General features: G+C 38.5%; 1 protein-coding gene across 2 annotated transcripts; it reads left to right on the plus strand.

Moving 5' to 3' along the window:
• Window positions 1-981: 981 nt before the first annotated feature.
• On the plus strand, window positions 982-23288 carry LOC137947822 (serine/threonine-protein kinase BLUS1-like). Of its 2 annotated transcripts, none has more exons than XM_068793616.1 (22): window positions 982-1271; window positions 2877-3131; window positions 3214-3338; window positions 3471-3515; window positions 6116-6197; window positions 7134-7202; window positions 7377-7547; window positions 7623-7688; window positions 9087-9155; window positions 9320-9382; window positions 12981-13036; window positions 14101-14379; window positions 17815-17951; window positions 18026-18120; window positions 18200-18238; window positions 18327-18386; window positions 19771-19872; window positions 20031-20082; window positions 20179-20234; window positions 22399-22463; window positions 22555-22606; window positions 22852-23288. In XM_068793616.1, exons 1-22 carry the CDS (start codon window positions 1098-1100, stop codon window positions 22921-22923), a joined length of 2184 nt encoding a protein of 727 aa, XP_068649717.1. In that variant the 5' UTR covers window positions 982-1097; the 3' UTR covers window positions 22924-23288. The 2 variants fall into 2 exon arrangements, with proteins under 2 accessions (XP_068649717.1, XP_068649718.1); XM_068793617.1 differs by having other exon boundaries at window positions 9326-9382.
• The last annotated feature ends 374 nt before the right edge of the window (window positions 23289-23662 follow it).

The raw sequence follows: 23662 nt of genomic DNA on the forward strand, positions 1-23662 counted from the left end.
GAGTTCTCTGTTTGAGCTGCTTAGATTAATAAGATAAACTATTGGATTCCGTGGATCCTTTCTTTTGTTTGGGTTCATCAGATTTCAACTGAGTCCATGTCACCTCTTAGGCTCCCGTACTCAACCCTAAACACACATCCCCCAAGCCTACCCACCCCATAAACACATTCCCCAACTTCTCACCAAGAGATTGACCAAATTCTGTTGCAGGTTTGTGCTATTTATGAGTTGTTTCTTACATATCCATGGAACTGAACTTGTTGATGCTCACGGTGGTGTATAACTCGTCAATGTGTTGCAGAGAGAGACTTTGATTGATTATTGTTTGTTAGACTCAGAAGCACAGTAGGTATATTAAATTCCTTAGAAAGTTTCATCTGAAATTGAATCATACAATTTAGTGAAATAAGAATCATCTCTGTCATACTTGTAGTGGTTGTCTTCATAGGAAATGCGGCAGGCCATACCCTCCTACTCCTTCATTTCATCCTGTAATGAGTAGTAAATGTAAAACCATCTTCTATGGCTTTGTTTTATTTGTTTTTACTCAACAAGGAGCCTTCTTTGTTAAAGGGCTCGGACCAAAAGAGGTCGTATGTAGCAAACTCAGGAGAGTATCTAAAAAATGGCGAATTTGACTCTCTGAAGATGCAGAGTGAAATTGTAGATTTATATTATTTTTTTTGCACAAGTTTTCATAAAAAGCAGCGCAGTCTCTCAAATAATTGAGACTGGGTCCCGATTTTCGTGGACTTTGTCGAATTCTTTTGCACTAATTATTGGAGTAAATCTAGCTATGTAATTCCGAATCTACCGAGAAACCAGCCTGCCCTCCACACAATCGCCAAAAAAATCTACCTCTCACTGACGTAGATGTTACAAAGCGGAGAGATTTGCGATACCGGGTCCACATGACCGCCACGTTTGCCAGACGAAATCGTCCCCGTTCCTCGCTTCCTCATCACCTCCCAGCTAGTTGTCTCTTGCACCATTACCATTTGCGGTCAACCAAGCAGTCACCCCTTCGAGACAAAACCCGCGGACGGACGGAAGCTAGCGGTGAAAACTAAAAATCTCTCCGGCCGGCGGCTCCGCCGATGGGAAGGATGGGAATCGGTCGGAAGAACTTCTCTGCTTCGTCGGCGGACTATAAGCTTCTGGAGGAGGTCGGATACGGTGCCAGCGCCACGGTCTACAGGGCGATCTACCTGCCGTCCAACGAAGTCGTCGCTGTCAAGTGCTTGGATCTCGATCGCTGTAATAGCAACCTGGTTGGTTCTTATCTCTCATCTATTCTCGTTTTCACCGCTGATTTTTTTTATTTTTTATTTTTTATTTTTTATTTTATCTGGCTTTTTGGGATTTTTTTCCCGGGAGTTGCTGTTTGTCGGTGTTTTGCTTGTGAACTGGACTTGTCTAATTTATTTCGGGGTCTGCGGATGGTTTGTTTGCGGTTATTATTGTTAGTTGGTTGGATTGAGTTTGATACTGGTTGTCCGAGGTCGGCGAAGCCGAGGTTGAGTTTTGCGAGCTGATGACTTCTGATTGGTGGCTCATGGAGCTTTTGTTTTTGAGTTTTGATCCGGGAGAACATGGAGCTGCGAAATTAGTTGTGGGTAAGTTTCCCGGTTCATCTGGTTGTGGTGATGATTGGGACTTCTTCGAGGAGGTGGATTTGGGCTGACATATAATACGAGAAGAGGGAGTGAGTTTGACGGACGATTCCTTCAGTTCCGGTCTCGTTTATTGACTGTTAAGTTTTTTTCAAATTTCTGCGACGTTGCGGACGATGGCTGCCTCTTTGTGGACTGAACTGGACGATCACTTGTTATGGAGAGAGCAGATTGTCTCTGACCTAGCACTATCCTTTCATTTATTATCCTATTTATTTTATTTTGAAAACTTTCTAATGTGTCACTAATACGCGTATCTTTTTTGGGTTTTTCCCTAAAAATAGTCTTTGTTTTATTGGTCACAACTTATTGGTTTTATGAACATCTATGTCTGAATTATTAGTATTCTGCTCTCTTGAGAGGGGACTGTAGTGGATTTAGTGCCTACTTCATGCAATAGGAACTGTTCTTATTTAGGGTCCTTATTGTACTTGCAGAATGTGGTGATACTGAAACTCAAATGTGATACTTCTGTTATGTTAAATTTGGGTCTGTTTTTCTCTACATTACTAGCTGAAGTTAGGGTTTGTTTTGCACCTAATAAGCATAGGATCTTATCAAGCCCAAACCAATGTGGGACTGTTCTCCCATATGCAGCAGCTCTCACTCCCAGAAAACTATCATGATACGCAGAGCACATATAAAACTGTAGATTGGTGTGAACTTTACCACCAACCTGTTCTAAAACCTAGAGTTTGCAAACCTGCCTTGTCAATAACTCTTTTCAAGTCTTTAGGTTCATGAGTTGCATCTTTAACTGATGCCCAGATGGACATATTCTTTTGCATGAAGTCAGAAAAAATATATATTCTTTGAGCCAGTTAATAAAAGAACCATTAATTTAAAATATACAATTTGTTAAAACATGAGTATATGTCTTGGAGAACTGCCTTATCTTTCACTTGGCAATGAAACTTATTGCTAGTTTCTTATGGACACTCAAGAGCCTTCCACAATATCTATACTTTATTTTTTTATTTCAATGCCTGTTACTGCTCTCATGATAAAGAAAAAATTAGCTAGTTGTGCACACTTTCTATGATGGCTAACAAGCTAGGACTGTGTAACATGCTTCCACAAAGTGACAGTTTTACATTTGTCAACTGACTCCTTATTTGGAGGGAATCAGTTTCTGGCGATATGCTTTCATTTTTCACAGGCTTATGTAAAGTCATTTTCTTGATGAATGACACACTTTTGTAGGATGATATTCGTAAAGAGGCTCAAACCATGAGTTTGATTGATCACCCAAATGTCATTAGAGCTTGTTGCTCATTTGTTGTTGAGAGGTCTCTTTGGGTGGTCATGCCATTCATGGCAGAGGGTTCGTGCTTGCACTTGATGAAGATAGCATATCCTGAGGGATTTGAAGAGAGTGTAATTGGGTCTATTCTTAAAGAAACTCTTAAGGCTCTTGAGTACCTCCATCGGCATGGTCATATCCACCGCGACGTCAAGGTGAGATCCTTTCTGTTTCCTTCAAGTTGTCTTAGTCTCTTTGGCGTGAATTTAGGTGCTTTAATAACACTTACTTTTCTAGGCTGGGAATATCCTTCTCGATAGTAATGGGGTGGTGAAGCTCGGTGACTTTGGTGTTTCAGCCTGCATGTTTGACAAGGGTGACAGGCAGCGTTCCAGAAATACTTTTGTGGGAACTCCTTGCTGGTTAGACCTTGTAAACTAATCCTCTAGCCATATTTATTATCATCTACAGCTCATTTAATGTGATATTATTTTCTTTCTGTTTTCTGTTACAACTTTTTTGTGTTACTAGTTTTCTTGTATTTCTTTGTCTAGGATGGCTCCAGAGGTATTGCAGCCAGGATGTGGTTATGATTTCAAGTGAGTTAACCATCCAAAGCGTTGAGTTTTATACTCTTTTTATGCAACTGAGTCAAGATTATTTCTTCAAAAAAACAAAAACAACTGAGTCAAGATTATTAGTTATCATTGTCTTGTTCTCATGCATCAATTTTTTGGCTTGCATCAATTTTCTTTTGACGCTCTTAGAGAATTGAAAACATGTGGTTGGTAGGACTAGAATAGGTGATTTATTTTTATGGTTATGTTGTGAATTTTAGTTCGTAACTATTAGTGGGTGTTATGAGAAGAACACATTTCTCTTTATTTTACTAAATCTATCTTTGACTACCACCAAGTTAATGGCGTTTTAAGTGAGCAAAGTTATAATTAGGAAGTTTTTTTTTTTTTTTTTTTGTGTGTTCTGCTTTTTGCAAACTCCTAATATCATATTATATTTTAATGCATGATTTTATATGTTCCATAATCTGTAATATTTTCATGATAAGAAGTCATAATGTGTCTTGGGCATTTCACACTTTGTTTTGTAAGCTGGGTGGGAACATGCTGACTTTTTCATGGAAGTACCATGGTAGTCTTCAGCCTTTTTTTTTTTTTTGAAATAGTTTCATCCAACTTTAAACTGCCTTGAGGAATAGAAATCCAACTTTTTTTTTTTTTGAAGCTTTTAGATGCTTTTTTACTCTGAAGTCGTGTCTTTTTCATTCCTTTGAGAACCTTGTTTTGCTTCATTTGATTGGATACTGAGAAATATTACTTTTAGACATTATGAAATTTGAGTGCCTTACAGAAGGCCTCTGTCTTTATTTTCAAAATAGAAAAAGGAGTCAGTGTACATAATATCGTGATCCACTCTTATTGCAGTTGATTTAGACCTTAGGAAGATAACCCTGTAAACCTGAGAAAATACCTCTTGAAGCATGAAAAAAGATTTATTTGTGAAGTTTAGTTGGATCCATCCTAAAATGACTAGCTTAAGTTAAGATTTTTTTTTGCCAACTAATAAGGTCAAGAACTTCCAAGCCCCCCATGGCACCATTGGGATTCCTTGCGGGAAATCCTTGAAATTTCTTCTCAATTTTCTTGTATTTGGTCTCACATGCGGAGATCTGCTATGCTTGCCAAGTCAGGATCTTCCTTACAATCTCTTGTTGTTAGGGAATTGCTCTCCGTCCCTCTGTAATTCTTTGTTTTTTGTTAATATATACATCTTTTTTTAAAAAAAACAAAGAAAGAACTTCCAAGCTCTAATGGGGTGGGGACTTTTGACTAACAACCCTCTTATGACTAGGTATCTAGCTCGAGATGTGGAGGGCATATGGGAACGGATTGGTGGAGCTCTTTTCTTTCATTCTTCTGTTTTTTGGTTTTTGAGTAATGAAATGATGGGGCTTTATACACCTATATCTCCCCTCACATGTAGCTCTAACTTAAAACTTGTCTGGAACATACTGAACATACAAACAGACCTTAGAACATTAAAAAACCTAGTTTTCAAATTACTGTTATGCTTTGTTGAACTTGGGCAGGTCCTTCCCATAAATATTAGTGGAAGTCAGAAGGCTTCTTTCTCGACATGCTTGGGACTATTCCAAGTCCCTTACATATGTGGGATTGTTCTCTTACTAACATCTCTTCCAAGCCTAGGCTTTTTGAGATGTGGAGCACATACCAAATGTATGGCCATAAAATGGAGGGACATCTATCTACCAACTAGAATTATGTATGACCAAGCTGGAGAAACCTAGAAGCAAAGCCAACTAAGCATTCCAAATGAGCCCAAACCAAGCAATTACTCAAGAAGAAAAAACCAAAGCTCCATGTCTGCTATCATAAGAGCTTTAAATCCAGCTCTGTTGCCATGCTAATGTATGTTCCACCTCTTAGACTAGTTGTCCGAAGTGAGAGCTATGTGTGGGAGAATACTCTCACATTGGTTTGGGTTTGAAATGATCCTTTGCTTATTCGATGAGAAGGGGCTTCCTAACTTTAGCTAGTTAGTCAGTTTGGGAAGAACCAACCCAACTTTAATATGGTGTTAGAGCTAGCACAAGCCTATGTTTGGGATCTATGTGGCTGTTCTCTGTGTTCTTATGGGCCAAGTATGAATGTCATCCATGTGTTGAGCCAGGTTTTCTATTTAGGCTTGGAGGTGAGTGGGAGTTTTCAAAGGTAAAAAGTTCCCGTAGATTGTTGTACATGCTCCACATATCAGACTAGCTTTCTGAAGTTAAAGTTGTTGTGTGTAGGAGAGTAGTCCTACACTGGTTTAGGCTTGAAGAGGTCCTATGTTTATTACTTGGAAGGGCCTCCTAACTCCTAGTCAGTTTGGGAGGAACTAACTCAACTTTAGCAGTACTAAAGCAGTTAATATTCGGGGAAAAATAATTAAGAAAATACTTTGGGTTTTATAGGGATGGTGAGAAATCTGGAGAGGGAGGGAGAGACTGCTTTCTTCGGGGTGTATTGCTACCTGGTTTTGATGTTTTCTTTTGTTTATTGACTTTGTTTCTATTGCAATTTGAATTTTTTTCTGCTGTTATGTTTATTAGACACATGAAATTCTAACTATTTATCAATGATGATTGTGACCTGACGACCTACTTTATCTGTTTTTACAGAGCTGATATCTGGTCTTTAGGAATAACTGCATTGGAGCTGGCACATGGTCACGCTCCCTTTTCAAAGTATCCTCCAATGAAGGTACATATGTTGCTAATGGATATTCTGTGTCCTCCTGGTGTTTGGAGGTATAATTCTTCCAATTAGAACTTTGTGCTAGATTTAGAAGTTTGTTTCAAATATTTTTTAAAAATATACTTCTTTCCAATATCATTAAGCTACTTCCGAAGATTAGTTCTGGAAGACAACTTATATTCTTCACTTATGCGGACACATTATTTATATGTATCATTTGGTATTAGAATGTTAATTTTGGTAGGATATGAGTTTAGCAATTTGCTTATATTAGGGTATTTTACTCCTTTGGTGGTGTACTCTTATGGAACTTTACTGGGTGCTCAGGGTTTTTCGCATTAAGTGATAAGAAACCCTAACGTGTAATTTGTTGAGATTGTTTGACTTATTAAACATTTGTTAGGCCTGGATGGAAATCCTTGTTTAAGAGTCCTGGCTGTGCATTTAACCATAGAACTGTCTAATCTAATTTGGAAGGTTTGGACCACAAAAAATCAAAATCTTTTTTTTTAATATATCATTAAAAAAATTTGAAATTACCTTTGAGAAAAAAACAAAAAACTACATTTTGTTGCATTCCATTTTCTTGTGGAAATGGGAGGAAATGCGTCAAATGCTTTTTATTTCTCCTGGGTAAGGAAAAGGTGAAGGCTGTACTGCTGCATGGAAGGTTGAAGTTGCCGGAGGTCTTGGATCAACCAACCTTAGTGTTGAAAAGATTAGCCTTAGAAAATAGGCAGAAAATCATTCTATGGCAAAGCCTAGGATTTGAGTTTCCTCTGCCTAATTAATTATAAAAGAAAGTACAGCAACTTCAACAAAGTATTGGTGCTCATATTAGTGGGGATGACTTTGTCCATCTACTTGTATTTTTTCTATGCACATAGCTCTAATGACAAATGTGACGTTAGAGATTCTTTTGGTCTTCTTGTTGGATTACAGGTACTTCTCATGACCATCCAGAATGCTCCACCTGGACTTGATTATGATAGGGATAAAAGGTTTTCCAAGGTATTGTCCTTTTACACTAATGAATGCTGGGATGTCAAATATAAAAGGTCTAAAAGTTCTTTTTGTCCCTTTAAAAGAAAAGTTCTTTTTATCCAAATGAGTAGGATGGCACATTTTACTATTAGCCATTAACCTCGCATAGTGTTCTAATAAAAGATTTTCAGTTGTGATCAGTCTTTTAAGGAAATGGTTGCCATGTGCCTGGTGAAAGATCCAACAAAGAGGCCAACGGCTGAGAAGTTACTAAAACATTCTTTTTTCAAACATGCAAAACCCCCAGAGGTTTCAGTTAAAAGTATTTTAGCCGACTTGCCACCACTTTGGGACCGTGTAAAGGCTCTCCAGGTGAGTAATCAAAGTGATGTCACATGCTTTTCCTCTTTGAAGTTGAACTATATCTTGTGAACCACCTCCGTGCAGCTCAAGGATGCTGCCCAATTAGCTCTGAAGAAAATGCCGTCAGCAGAACAAGAAGCATTATCTCAGGTTAGTTTAATTTCTCTTTTAATAGATGATGGCAATGACTAAGCCTCCTGTAGCACTAAGAATGTTTACTGACTACAAACAAACTCATAAAGTATGAAGATGGCTTTTTTTTTAGTGATATTTACTGAATGAGGTTTTTCATTTAATAGTTGATTTACTAAATAATATTTGACTACCTTTAATTAAGTTGTCTCTAAAGTGTAGACTTTTGTTGTAGGATTATTTTTCATTCTTCACATAGTTCTTGATTTGATCAGCTTCCTTTTTTTACTGTTTTTTTTCCATTTTTATTTTTCTTCTGTCATTCTTCACATTCATGCAACTGTTATCTATGCGCCCGACCCATCATCTATGCACTCATCAGACTTGTAATGCATCACATAGAGAAAACCCGCACCATGACCATTGATCTATGAAAATTCTGTTGAACAAAGCCTAAATTTGTAGGTGAGAAAAAATTGCCTGTCTTTACGTGTGCTTTGAAGCCTTTCACATCGTTATGAAAATAAACTTACTTTTATGTCTCTGGTTACATTAAGTGTAAAAGCAGAAGTATTAACTTTCACTTTTATTACATAAAATAGTGTGTAGAACTCTTTAAGTTCTTTTCCAGATTGATTCATCAGCATTGCAACAGTTGATTTTGCTGAGGTTCTTCTTCTGAGAATGTGCTATATGAGAATCCAACTTCTTTGAGGGTCATTTTCTTGGACCTTTCTCATGAGAAATGGAAAATTCTTATTCAAAGAAACCAGTAAATAGTGCTGTTTGTTTACATGGCTTTACATCCTACTCCATTATGTCTGATTCTGAATTATGAAATATTGCTTTAATAGGTAAAAGAGTTCTAAGAATCGGTGCATCTGCTCTCAATTTTTTTTAAAGAACATTTATAATTCCTATTAAATCACCTTATAATATTAACTGTCTTCTTTCACAACAAGGGGGCTTAGGAAAATTGACATTTGATATTGTAAAGATCTTGTGAAGTGATCCCTCATGACCTTCCTCTTACTGGATCTGAGGTACTTGTTACTGCACTGAAAACTGCCTGCTCTCTGAGTTCCAAGAAAAATATGATCAGATTTCGACTGGGTTGCGGAATTTAGTTTTATGATAGATTTAAGTTTTAAGTATTGAATCGAATGAAGATGTGATAATGTCATATGTAGGATGTGCAGAGTTTTTAATCATACAGTTTTCATCTTTTGGTTACAACTAGTTTAGTATCCTCATCTTTCTGGCAATATTTGTATTTCATTATGAGAAAAAAGTTAGCAATATCTGTGTGAACATCACTTGTCTAAATTGTCATTTTTAACACAACAGTCTCAATGATCATTCTGCAGTCATCCTATGTCAGTACTTTTCATGTCTGTTTTATGGCTTTTCTGTCAGAGTGAGTACAAGCGAGGAGTTAGTGCTTGGAATTTTGATGTTGAAGATTTGAAAGCACAAGCATCTCTGGTAAGTGGAACTTCTTTTTTTCCCTTGTTTTTCTGAAAATCAGGAATTGGGTTATGATTTAGAACCGCTAATATTAGGGAAAACCATACATTTTAACTTTTCTTAAAGTACATTTTAATCATTTATAGTTCTGGAATGGTTCTGATTTCTTAGGTTCCTGATAGGTTCAGGATGATGATGATATGAAGGAAGATGATGAAAACTTGAGGCAGCTAGTTGATGACAAGGTTTGTTATATCCGTGTATCGGAATTCTGGAATCTCTCTTGTTTTTCCATGTATATAAAATCTTTCTGCTGGTATTCATTGCTGTTTCTGGTTAATGTTATTTTAGGCCAAAAATGATATGTTTTCTTTTTCTGGGTATGAAGAAACTTTGATTGAATAAATTAGGTGGCCCATGCACGAAGTTTGTTAGAAGATTAGCACAGTTTTTCTTTAGCCTTTGGCTTTTGGAATAAAATTTCACCAAGAAAAATTTAGCAAAGTTTTAATTTTTTGATGAAAGGTGATTTTATTAAGAGAGAGAACCAAAGGAAACAAGAAAGGGGGAGCTAACCCCTAACAACAAGAGATTGCAAGGAAGCTCCTTGCTTGGCTAAAACATTGGCCACATAATTAGCTGATCTCGGGATGTCCCAATGATGCCATAGAGGCACTGAGGATTGCTCACACTCACACTAACCAATCACCATCTTAGAATCTCCCTCGATGTGAATGGGGCTAGTGCAATGATCATGGAAGACATGGAGTTCATAAAGTAGGCCGTGGAGACGGGCCGTCGTGGAGTCCCCAATATCAAGAGGGCCAATGAAGGAGACGATCTGGATCCCAAGAGAGTCACGAACAACTCCGTTGAATCCTGCTAACACAGGGTTGCCGAGAGAGGCACCATCAAAGTTTAACTTAAGGACACCGGCCGACGGTGAGGTCCACTCAGAAACAGCTGGGGCTTTGAAGACGTATGGAGCTGGGCAAGGCAACTTTAATTGTTTCTGATGGAGGATCCTGAGAAAGGGGAGAGGGCTTTCCTAAAGTGAAGCTATGTTGCAATATTGCCCGAAATAATTTCAGCGACTCTCTCTTGGGATTCAAACTTGGCACTGAATCGCTTTTGATTGCACTCTAACCAGAGACCCCAAAGAATAAAAGCTGAGCATGCCGAGATCATCATTCTCCCAAGGCCGGGGACAAAAGTCTTTGCAAGCATCCGATAGGCTACGGGAAGATTCGCAGGAAAGCAAAACTGGAACCCAATTCGGCTGAGAATCGATGTCCAAATCCCCCAAGAAAAAGGACATAAGAGGTGCAGGTGGCTGACTGTTTCCTCTGCAATTCGGCAAAAAGGACAAATGGTGTCCACCCCTAGTTGGCCACGCTTCCTAATATTGTCAGTTGAGAGAATTTTGTTGAGGCATGCGCTTCACATGAAGAATTTGACTTTTGGGGGGGCGTTGAGACGCCAGGTGAAATCCACTGCATGCCCAGAGCTGTGAGTGAGCCATCCTCGAATTGTGACATATGCGGAGGATATCGAAAATGAACCACTCTTATCAGGCCACCAAATTAACTTATTAGATCTGCTAGCCTGAATCCTGATTGGCTGAATGGCTTCCTAAAGGCGACTGGCTTCCAGACCTTCCATGTCTGATAGGCCCTAGCGAGGAGGAATGTTCCAGCCCCCATTACTGACGGCTTCAACAATTGAAATCATCCTCTGCCTGGAGATTCTAAAGAAGGTCGGAAAAGAGTTCTGAAGAGGCATATTGCCTGACCTCCAATCTTCCCAAAATTTGATAGACTGGTCGTTACCCACATAATACCGGATTGCCGAGGAGAAAATCGGGAGAAGGAGATAGAGAGATCTCTAGATAGAAAATAAACACCTTCTGTTTCCCCCCTCAGTCCACCATATTGAGGAAATGCCAAATTTCGCTTGCATCATATCTTTCTAGAGGTTTGGAATGGTCGAGTTAAATCTCCAAATCCATTTTAGGAGCAGGGTACTGTTCATGTCTCTAGTAAGGCAGATCCCGAGGCCCCCAAGAGATAGCAAAGTTTTAATTTCAGAACAAAAATAAAAGTTGTCATTACTTTAAGATTCTTTTGGAACATAATCTTTTAGAGCCTGACCCATTGGTCATCCTGTTGAAACTGTGGTACTGGATTCAGTTGTTACAAATCTCTTAGATGCCATAAGCCAAATGAAAACCTTTTATATATTGTAAAATGTATAAAAATTAGAGCAATTTCCAATATTACTCTCTTAGATTCCATAAGTCCAAATGAAAACCTCTTATATATTGTATCGTCGAATATGATCTGTTGATTGAAGTCCAGTGGACAGTTATAGCATCACTAGTAGTTACACTAAAGGAAAACGCTTGACTCACATAAAATTCCTATATTTCCCTTAATTAAAATTGAAAAATAGAAGTTGGTGCAAACCACTAAAGGCTGCAATCTAGTGTTAAAGTCAAAAAAATATTATTCTAAAATTATAAAATAAGCTAAAATAGTTTTTGTTAGTTACAGAAATAAAATGAGCTGTATCAATCATTCATATATATATATATATATATGTATAACTTTCAAAGACATGTAATGTGCTACAAATTGTTTAGTGTTAAAGTTATTTCTAAGTCCATTTAAAAAATGACAAGATATTTTTTTTTTTAGGAAAAAATAATTAGCTGAAGCTAGGAAGTCTTTTTCCAATTATCAACTTTAGAGTTTTTCCTAGGTTGACCTATATCAGACTTTTCCCACTAACCCTCAAGTGGAGGCCTAAACTACAATGGGCTTTGAGATGTGGTTTCGTAAACTGGGTACAAATTAAACAGGTCTACTTTGATATTGAGGCGGGACAAAGCGCGATTTTAATTGTTGTATATGAATATCGGTTAATTGCTGGATTTAGAAAGAGAAAGGAAGAAAATAGAGACAAAGAAAGAAGAATTGGGAATGAAAAATAGGAGAATTGAGAGGAATAATTTAGAAGAAGAAGAACAGAGAAGAAAGAAGAAGGTGAAGAAGAAGAAGAAAGGGGAGGGAGAGAGGGATAGACCAGAAATATGGAGATCTTAATAATTCATCATCAAAACCGAATTCAACATCCTGTTACAGCCTATAAATAACTAAAATTAAAATTTAAAATTCTAAATAGATAAGATCACTATCTAATCAAATACAATAAAATCAGAAAAGATAAACTAAAATTAAAATCGAAATTTAAAATTCAAAATAAATAAGATCGCTGTCTGATCAAATCCAGTAAAATCGGGAAAGATAAAATAAAAATAATTTCAACCGTAAGTGGTGGATCCACTGGGGTCCGATAGGCATACTGGTGTCCCCACCAGATACCATATTGTTTATATGTAAAAGTCCATATTAAAATTACTAACTGAAGTTAGGAGGCCTTTTTTTTCAGTTAATAATCTCCAGATTCTTCCTGACAATGACCTATGCATGTTTATCCCCACTACCATCTAGGAACCTTTTCCAACTAATATGCTTCCTTTATATATTTAAAAGATCAACTTTACATTTGCTGATGGCTTTCTGGTTATCAATCATTAGCATATGCATTTTTCCTTGGTTAAAATGCCACTCACCCAGCCACCCTGATTTCTAGGTTCTAGGACCCAGCTGGGTTGCTTTGGTGATGGAAAGTCAGGTTGCCTGGCTAAATATTGGCCCAGAGCAGACCAGTTTTTGCAACATTGATATGGAAACAAGAATATTTAGTTTTTTAATGGAGAGTGGACTAATGAGGCTTTTGTTAATTGAGAATGAGCTAATAAGGTTTTCTTTTGGTTAGCAGGAGCCTGTGGTCTCTAAGTATAATTTTGGGAAATCGACAAATGATTTTAATTGCAGGTATGGCTCTTCGAAAGACCTGATACAAGTTCCTAAAGTACTCTCAGTTATTCTTTCTTGATAGGATGGATATTTAACGTCTGCAGTATGTTATATAATCTATAAAGCGCATCCATTATAAGAGTCTATTTGGTTTCCTTGTCCTTTTACTGATCTCTCTGAATTCTTATTTCCTGTATACAAAAAATTTAATTCCCCTTGCCACTCTTAGGACTGGAAATTAATGTCCCTGAAGTGCTGTCATGCCTTCAAGAATGTTCTTTTGCGAAAGTATTATCATTCCCTTGAAATATTGCTAATTACTGAACTGCCTGATTTTCCATCATCATACTCACCCTCGATGCCTACATAATTACCCTTATTTTTTATTTATTCAGTTTGAACAATTGTTTTAAAAATTGAGGGGCCTACCTCTCCCATCCAGTAAGGGAGAGGCATCCCCTTCTTTATCTTTGAGCCTTCGAGATGGAAGGAGACTAAGGTGGGCATCATCTCTCCTGGTCTTACCCTCTTTTGTACTCGGAGATGGAAAGAGGGAGTATCTTGCCCTCCCTCTGAAATAGGAGAGGGTGAGCTCCTCTCTCTCTCGAAGAGGAGGGGGGAAGGGGACGTGGAGCCACAAACTCCTTATACAGATCTCATCACTGTGTGACAGGACAGGGATGGCTCTTGCCTCCTCCATCTCCCTCTTTTTGGGACAAAAGGGGGTGGCCATTGCATGGGTAGTCCCCATGTGACAATTTGCACGGATCTAGGGTGGTAGCTGCTTACTGTTCAGAATAATCTCCGGTGTTAGCTGCTTATTGTTCTCAAATTGGAATAACCAGAGCTTTAGTTGCAATTTGCTAATACATACTGCCCACCGCATGAGCCTGTAAATTTGGGAAATCTTACTGCATTCATCCTTCATAAATAATATTGCAACAGTAACATTGCGGTCCAGCTTATCTAAACCTGCTTTCTCCTGAAATTATTGTGTTCAATGTTTGTCATTTGCACTGTAAGAGATTTTCACGTGGCCCTTTTTTCTCAGTGGCCTTTTCTTTTATGTACTGCTCTTGCAGAGGGAGCATCAGCAGTGCTGCATGGCTGGAGGACAAAGCCTTAGCTTCAACTGGTGAAATTTCGGTAATTGATTTAGCTCATTCCAGCAGCCAAGAAAAATGTGATAGAAATGAAAAGGGCGCTGCCAGTTATGAGTCAGTATTATTACCAAAAAAGGATTTGAGCTTGGACCAAGGAAAGATTCAACTAGGCAAAAATCGCCAAATTCACAGTGGCCCACTTGTGCCTTCTACTGTGCTCAATCGTTATTCTCCAGAGATTGACCGAACCTCTGAAAGGTTGGCTACGTGTGAATTTTTTATTTTGTTAAAATTTTATTCTTGGTTGCTGAAATGTATTATGAAAAGAAAAAAAGGATGTTTTTTTTTGGCCACATGTAGTCCCATTGAGTAGTTATGAGTATGAGATTGATGAGACAACTTTTATCCAGGTTCTCCGTTTCATGTCAAATCCCCTATGGCCTAAGATGTCTTGAAGAAGATCCCAATTGACCGTGTCAATGGCTTTTTCCAGTTCAAGCTTGACGATAATCCGAGGTCGATTGCCTTTTTTTATTTGATTCTTGAGCTCATGAAAATGGTCATGAGTGAGTCCAAAATGCTCCTTCCTTTGATTAAAGCACTTTGCTCATTGTGAATTATTGAGAGGGAGGACAGCCTTGAGTCTATGTGCTAGGAGAAGAGGTTTGATCTTATAGGGACTTGAGATAAGGCTTATGGGTTTGAAATCCTTGGGTTGCTCAACATCTTTCTTCTTTGGGATGAGAGCAATGAAGGTGGTTCCCATTACTTTGTACTTAAGGCCCTTGTAGTTGAAACTCCTTACCATGCTAAGGGTGTCATCTTGAATAATTGACTAGCAGCGGTCATAGAATTATCCATTGTAGCCATTTGGCCCTGAGCCTTTATCCTTTGGCATTCCTTTGCTACCTGTTCGATCTCTTTTTTGGAGAAGGACAGATTGAGGGGGACCAGCAATGTATGGGGAGATCTTGTTGAACATGAGACTCTGGGTCTAAGATCAATAGATCTATCCTTTGTTTTCAAGTCTAGAAAGAAGCTTAGCATTACATTAATTACTAAAGATCTATCCGAGGTTATCTCATTATTGATGTTTAAAGGAATAACTCGGTTACATCTTCGTTTGGGTGAGGCAATTGCATAATTTTTTTTGGTGTTGCCATCTCCTTCAATGGGCCATTTGAATTGGGCTGACCACTTCTAGAGGATACACTCCTCGTGAGAAATAATCTGAAACTGATTAGAGAGGCTAGTACGAGAGGAGAAATTAGTATTTGAGAGAGACTATGCTTTTCAGCTTCATCAGTAGCTGCAATTTGGGACAAGAGAGATTCCTTGTGGGCAGAGCCTGGGGCATGCAACTCATTGGACCAGATTGGTCTTCAAGTAGTTGAGTTTGTGAAATAGCTTCCATCTAGGGCTCACTCATTGTCCATCTTCTTCCATCGTTCCTTCATGTGTTTGTCAAAGCTTTCTTTTAGTAACCATCTGTTCTCAAACTGGAAGAGATTGTTTGTCAAAGCTTTCTTCGAGTGGGGGGTAATGGATTCAAAGTCGGAGTTTAGAGTTTCATGGGGAGAAGATGGGGAGGATGTTTGGATTCCATGGTCTTGAGGGAAATGGGATGGTTTGGAGGGTGTCTAACTGATACTAGCAAGGGAGTTACTTGATATAGGGTTGGGGTGGGAGACAGGCTCTGGGTGGTCGTTTGTTCGGTCTATGGGGAAGTACTATGTTTCCAAGGAGGCCATGCCATGCAGGTGGTCCAGACTCCAGGTCCGCAGGATTGATTGAGTTAATTGGGGGATTGGAATTGAATGGATAAGGCATCAACTTGGGATTCAATATGGTGTCATGTGGTTGGTCAGTTTCTGGATCTTCTCTGTCATGGATTGGTTGGTCAAAGACGACGGTGAGGCTTCAAGGTGGGGATCATCTAGGCTGTGGAGAGTTGGTATTAGGCTTTTGTCATTGTCATTGGCCTGCGGTGGTTGGCTGTTTTGGTTGCAATGAAGAGGTGGCATCATGGGTTCGAATTTCAGGGTTTGTCTAGGTTTTTGCCAGAAGTACAAGATTGAGATTCTGAGCTATTGGGATGGGTACAGTTTTGAGAGGTGGAGATCATGGTTCTCGTCAATGAGGACTGTCAGGTGCTTTTCTAGTGCTGCAGTGGGGAGGGGTGGTTTTAGGAAAGTATTTTGAATTTGAATATAGTAGCAAAGTGGCCAAGATTAGGTTGATTGGACTCGCTGAGTCATTCAGTTCATTACTGTCGTCAAAGTTAAAGCTTTGGGTCAGTTTTCCATCTGGTGGATGAGCCAACTCCGAAGTTGTTAACTCGTCTTCTCCGTCTTTCTCTTTCCGTTTTCTTCCCCGCCTGTATTAAATTGAGCAAAGATCATCTTGATCTACTACTTTTTTATCATCTTGGATTCACTCCACTAATTTTCTGAGATCGACCAGAAGTACTAGCTATTTCCTGGATAATGGGAGGCTGCCATAACTCTGCAGGAAGGCCATGAACACGAGAAGGTGCATTTGTTGGTATCCGGCAGTCTGCACTTGATCACGGTTAAAATGGCTCCAGGTATATTAGCAAATTGAATCAGCCACTGGATTTTTCCCATGGAGTAGTTGGGTTTTCGAGAGAGTGATCCTGACCAGCTATCCAAGTAAAACTATCATCTCCTCGGATGTCTTCAGTCTCAGCAATGGCTACTACAGTAAGTTCGGTGTGGCCAGGGTCCATGGGTGCATTATTTGTGGACGATGGTGGGCAGGTTGGAAGTGGTGGTGGAGGGGTCATGACATTTGATTGAGTTGTTAGTGGAGGGAAATCTGGATGTTTTCCTTAGTGTGGTTTGTCAGGGGGTGTAGGCTCTAGGCAAAGTGTTGATGGTATCTGTGATGATGTTCCACCCAAAACTAGCCTTAGTGGTTCTTGGAACGTAGACCTGGCCATGATCATGTCTTTATGACATTGGACAATTTTGCATTCCAATTGCCCCTTGTATTGAAATATGGAAAAATAGAAGGTTAGCTGACCTGTCCAGAGCGCTCTGGTTTTAGCTTCACTGTTCTGATCCTGTAGAGTTTTACAGAGTTGCTGTGAAGCTTGTGGAGGCTGTTGAAGGATCTTGTGTTGCCATTCCTGTCCGTAACTCGGATGATAGTGCATAGGCCAATGTTCCATTCTTTCATGGTGATAACAGTGCCCCCATATGAATGAGAGAAGTGTTTCCTGGAGTTACAACTTGCCTTCCATGGTCTTCTGGCTTTCCTCCCTTCTGCTGTCTGCCATCTCTCTTCTTCGTCGTCATGGTTTTCAGCCACTTGAGTGTTCTGCAACACATTGCTCTGACAGAATTTACCCGTGTTCCTCCTTGTCGCCATTGATGTGGCCATCCACGCCTTCAACTCTCTCTCTCTCTCTCTCTCTCTCACTCACTCGTCTCTCCTGGTTTGCTTGCTCTCTTGCTTGCTCAACTCGCATTTTTCAGGTCGTCAATTTTATTGCATAATGATCCTTCATTGTTAACTTAGCACTGTTATTTAAATTTTAGACTCTGCAACTGCTTTTTTTATTTCTTTTCATTTTTAACATTTGGTGCTGGCTCTTTTTTTTTTTTCTATCACTTTTTACACATACAGAATGATCACTTCTTGTTGAATGTATTGTAAATGGTATTTTAGGTTTGATGGTGACAACCAATCAGCACCTGAAAAATATAAGCGAGAAGTTCGGAGAGCACCAAGCTTTAGTGGTCCACTAAATCTTCCAAACAGAGCTTCTGCAAACAGTTTTTCAGCTCCTATAAGATGTTCAGGAGGTAATCTTGGTTGTAGGTTTAGATTTCACTTTATCCTCAGATGGCACACTGTGATGCATCCTTTTTGTCCACAGGATTTAGGGACTCACTGGATGAGAAATCAAAGGCTAATGTAGTACAAATTAGAGGCCGCTTTTCAATCACGTCAGAAACTGTGGACCTTGTAAAGGTACATCTTCAATTTGATGTATTTTTTTCCTTTCTAATTCCTAAATTGTGGCCAAGCTAAAGAGAAATGAATATTGTAGGATGTTCCGTTGTGTTCAGTTTCACGGAAATCCACCCAGGTTAGCTGTGAACAATGAGCATTGTCCAATATTTTCTTTGTTGAAGCATATCAAGACCTCCGTTCACTTTTCATTCTGCTGTATCCAGGGTTCTCCTTTGAAAAAATCTGCAAGTGTGGGTGATTGGCTGGTGGATTCCCGACAATTGGTATGTTGGGGAAAAAGCCAATTTGGATTGTTCAAGATTGTGATGACTATGTTATGATGGTTGACTTGAAATAATTGAGTCAAAAGATGCTGTTGGGTTAATTTAATAGGCCTGGAGAGCATCGATGTCCTAACCACTGCTAGAAAGTCCTTGACTGTGCACTTAAAGCTTCAGGCGTATCCATTTGTGAGAGGAAAGTAGAAAAAGGAACTCTGTGCTAGGCTTCCTCATTTTTCCTTTGTCTATGAAGAGATAAGAATGGGAGTGAATCTAAGCGAAAAACAACTAGAAATCAGAGCCTTGGCTCTAATATCCTGCTATAAGCTGAGTAGTGAAAACAGGAAAATTAGGAGAGAAAAAAAACAAATAAGAGAAAAGAACTGAGTCTATAGAGGGGAAATGGGTTGATGTGTTTGATATTTGAAAAGATCCACTTTTTATCTAACAATAAACCCCAATAGTACATGAGTATGATATTTCCTTCCCACAAAAAAATAAAAAAATAGAAAAATAAAGAAAGAATTAGCAACGAAGGCAAAATATAACTGCCTCTGATGTTGAACTTCTAACTTCACCTTGAAAATCTATTAAATTATGCTTTCTAATATAATTTTGTTTGCTGATGAGCAAGCAATATTTCCTAGTCCTATACCTTGAACGTATTCAGAATCATTTCATATGAGTTAGTCTCTGCATGGACATGTTTGCTTTGTGTTTGCCTTTTTCTCATAAGCAGTAGTTTTGTTCAAATGCATATTCAACAGTCATATAATGAAAAGAATGTTTTTTAATATTTATTTCATTTTAGGATAGATGAATCACAATAAATGATATTATTCAAGCCAAATAAAAAATAAAAAGGAATCTATGTTTGATGTTAGACCTTTTATTCTAGTTATTATATGTCTCTAAAATTTTCTCTTCTTTACTATTATTATGAGATTTTTTGAGTGATGTCGTTCCTTTCCTTCATTCTCTTAAAATGGTGAATATAACTGCTTAGCTGACTGGTTAGTTCAACAAGTAATAATAAGTCAGCAGTCTTTTCCTTCAAATCCACATGTATAGTCATGGCTTCAAAGCTGAACTTATCAAACTGACATGTGCATCCTCCTGATCATTATGCAAGGGGAAGATCTCCCTAAAATGATTGGGTCTAGGGTTCTTTGATCTTTTGATGTCCTGATTAAGAGATTGAAGTCGTTTCTCTCTTTTAGTCTATGACAGTATGCGTTCACCTTGGTGTATTCCAGTTTCCTTTTGCCTTGCTGTCATTTGTTAAAAACTCTGTTGCTTTGAGTAAAACGTCTTTAGTTGCTTACTTCCATGACTTTGATTCTCTTTACATACTATTCTAAGTGATATATTTTTTCCTTGTTCCCAGCCACCCACTCAATCACCGAAGGAAGCTGTCAGCATACCTATACCTGCATCTGTTTTGATGCCTCATCTCCAGAATCTTTTTCAACAGACTGCAGTCCAACAAGTAAAGTGGTGTTATTCCCTATTTCTTTTCTTGTATCACAGTTTCCCTTTTTTTTTTTTTATACAAATGTTTGAATCCATGGTTGTCACTTGTACATGACGGAAAAGCCTTTATATAGTTTCCTTTTTTACGTCGCCATTATTTTTTTTAAATTTCAGGATCTTATTACGAATTTGTTGAATAGCTTGCAACAAACTGAAACAGTTGATGGTAAGCAGCAATCTCTGTTATATTTTGGTTTATTCTGCTTGTATAAATAAAATTACTTTTTGATTCCCTGTCTAAATCTTTTAATTTTCTTTTCAGCTCTGCAAACTGGGAAGCTGTCTCCACAAAGCCAAAATATTGATAGTGATTTAGTGGTAAAGTCTGTCCTTTCTAGCAAACAAAACCCAGTAGGCAGTCTGAAAAAACCTCCAGTCAAAACATTGCATGTTCTATGACTTTTCTATGAATGAGTACACAAAGGTAGGAATAAAATATACTTCCAACTATTTGTGGCCTATTACATGCACCAACCACTACTGAGTAGTTCTTCAATCATTTGATTTATTAGTGTCCGTCTTCTTTTTAACACAAATGAACCCTAACTACTTTGAAGTAGGTTCTTCAATGTTCTCTTTGGCACACTCCAAGTCATCCTTTTGCTATTCCATGTCTGACATGAGCCTCAGTATTAAGAGGAGAAAATGGATCCCCTACCCCTCATGTTGCTCAGTTTTGTTAGGGTGCTCATGATGGGTCCACAGAGGCTACTTGCTCATGGAAGTCCAACTTCTTGTCCTGATTGTCTCTCTTTTGGTTTGTAGATGACACCATGTGCATTAAAGATGGCAATCTCAGTTAACATAGTCGATGTAAAAGCCCTTCTCTGCATTTGTCAGCTTATCTCTGAGTTGAGAGTTATTTTGTCCAAAATCTGGTGGGAGTTAAGTTGTCCAAAATCCTCTATCTGCAACATTCGGTTCCCCTAACATACCCTCCAGCAGATTGTTTCCACTCTTGGTCATAGAGTGACTGCCCTTCCCTTCATACCTTGGTCTTCCTCTATCTACTGGGTGACCAAAGTTCTCTCCTCGGAATGTCATTTTGGTGCAATTTGAATGACACTGTTGACTCGGCCAGGCAACCTTCTTACCTTGGCGAGCATAACCACTGATTAAATCCACGCCCTGTTGGCCTTCAATTACTTCCTCTTCTACCTATACCAGCCTACGTTGCATCTATCATTGAAGCTATCATTTAGGATTTTCTTATTTTGATGTCCCACAGTGTATTTAAATGAAGTGTGCCTCTCAAAATCCTCTGAGGGTCTGGGTATTTATGAAACTGGGCCAATGAATTAAGCCTTCCTCGCCAAGTGGCTTTGGGAATATAGAGCTGAAAATTTTGCTTCACGAAGAATGGTGCTTGCAATCAAATACAAATACTGAAACTCTGATTGACTGCCTTGATTACTATTCTCTCCCATGCTTTGAATCTTTGGAAAGTCATATTCTGACTTGAGCCCAACTCTTCTTCTCGAATAAAAATTCAGGCATGGAATTGTAAACACATTAAATTTTGATTAAATGGGCAAGGCTCATGTCATTTGATGCTAGCTCCCTTGATCTTTTGCTTTGCCATGAATCCCTGGATTTTATTTATGCCTCTTCCGTAGACCTCATTCAAACTTGAATTTGAATTGTGTAAAATGCATCTGGTACCTGGAAGCAGATACGTCGACGGATGGAAGGCCACAACCAATACTGAGGTATTGGAGGGAAATTTCCTTCTCTTCCCTTCACTTTACTTCCAGGGTTGAGAGGATAACCTCCCCGTCAGGCATTGGTGAGTATTCTGGAATGTCCTCCTACGTGTCCTTACTACCAGTTCTAGTTCCTACCGATCCCCCCTTCCATGCATAGAACATTGCCATTTCCCTGAAAAATACCCTCTTTGGTGCTCTGTGAAGAAAAAGATTCCTTTGCAGTTATGTGGATATGGGATGCGGCCTGATAATCAGCAATGCAAGTTTTGCAGCAAATGCTGTTGAGACAGTTGGATCTTGCTCAAATAATTTGGGCTTTCTTCCTACTACCCCCAAATGATGCAACGGACTGAATGTCATGCCTCAGTGAAGGAGATTTCTTTGCTGCCTACTATCTGTGCATAAATAACAGGTTTCATTTCGCTGGTGGTGTCATTGAGAAAATCAATTATATCCTCTTTGGAGCTCGCAAATTTCTGTGAGTTCCAATGTGTCTATAGTGCAGTTATTTGCGGACAGTTGGAGTCTGAGATCCAACATGCAAGAACTCGGATACCAGACCCTTTTCTGAGTCATTGATGTTGGAGGGCGACCCCACTTGATATATTTTGCATTGGAGTCTGTCATCCACAACAAGCATAACTTGTAGTGTTTTGAGGTCCCGAAGGACTATCACTAGATGCCTTGTATAATAATTTTACCTTTTTATCTTTGCCTATCATAACGTTTTGCAACATTCCTGTAAATCTTATTTGTCTTCCGCTGCTATTTGACAGATTGAATCAGCATCATCTGAACGAGAACGGTTGTTGCTTTTCAAGATATCAGAGTTACAAGCAAGGTTTAACATCTGCCTATAAATGGCTTTCATAGTGGTGAACAAATGGAATCAAAATTTAAATTTTTGTTTCTCTCCTCTTAATCTTCTGCAGGATGTCTAGTCTGACAGACGAACTGACTGCTGCAAAGCTAAAACAGATTCAGGTGAGTCACATTTGTTGGCTCGTGTTTTGTTATCCTTGCATTTGCTTAAGGATCCTCCCCTAATGGATTAGCTTAGCGGGTCTGATAGAAAAACTTGTTAACGTGGTTATGTTGTTGAAAATAAATCAAATATAAGTTGGAATCAATGCTCCCCCTATAATAGAAAGAAAAAAAAACTCTCTGAAACCAACTAAAGAAGATTTACTTACGAACTGTGTTCTTTGATTTCGTCATTTGGTTACCAGTTAAATCAACAGCTAAATGCAGCATATAGTACGGAAGATGATGGTAGCATAAAAGGAGGAAAGGATCCGTAGAGAATAGGAGGTGGGGAAGTAGCAGCACTTTCAAACAGTCTCCAAAATAAGCAGGAACTTTGTTTACTCACTGCAGGATATTACAAAGATGGTCCCGTTTGCTGGGGTATTCATTCTTTAGAAATGAGGTCACTAAATACCGGCCATTATTACTGGGTCACCTGTTTCTTAAAGCAATATCGTGGTTGTATTTGTATTGTATGATGTAATGTCGCACTATCTCCCTTTGTAAGTATTAAAATTACTAGTAAGCTGCACAATTTTGTTCAAATCATGTAAAGTTTTCCGTTCTTCAGAGTTTTGAACCCAAGAAAGTATCGGTCCCATGGCCTGAAGAAGATTTCCTTTTTTAAAATAAACTAAAAAATGACCACTTCCAGATTTTCTATGTACTTCAATAGTTTACTGCAATTGCAGTTCTAGCTTTGATTTGTCACAGTGTTTGGATTTAGGCTCTGGGTCAAGAAAAATCAAAATGTGAACTATTTTTTAATAATTATTTATTATAATATTTTTTGTGAATTTTTTTAGTTTTAGTTATGAATTTTTTGTTTGTAGAGGTCATACACAATTTTATATAAAATGTATGCATAATTTTATGTACAGTTTGTTTGACGTGTGTTAAAGCAAAATTTTAAATATAAATTGGAACTCGAACCTGACTCCAGTTTGAGTTTAAACTCAGTTAAAATTTTTGGGTTCGAGCTCATTTCTAATTTTAGTTTAAAGATTGAGCACG

Source organism: Aristolochia californica, unplaced genomic scaffold (genome assembly GCF_029961685.1).
Source record: "Aristolochia californica isolate CCGP_79_NKW_82.1479 unplaced genomic scaffold, dmAriCali1.0.hap1 SCAF_13, whole genome shotgun sequence".
Lineage (NCBI taxonomy): Eukaryota > Viridiplantae > Streptophyta > Magnoliopsida > Piperales > Aristolochiaceae > Aristolochia > Aristolochia californica.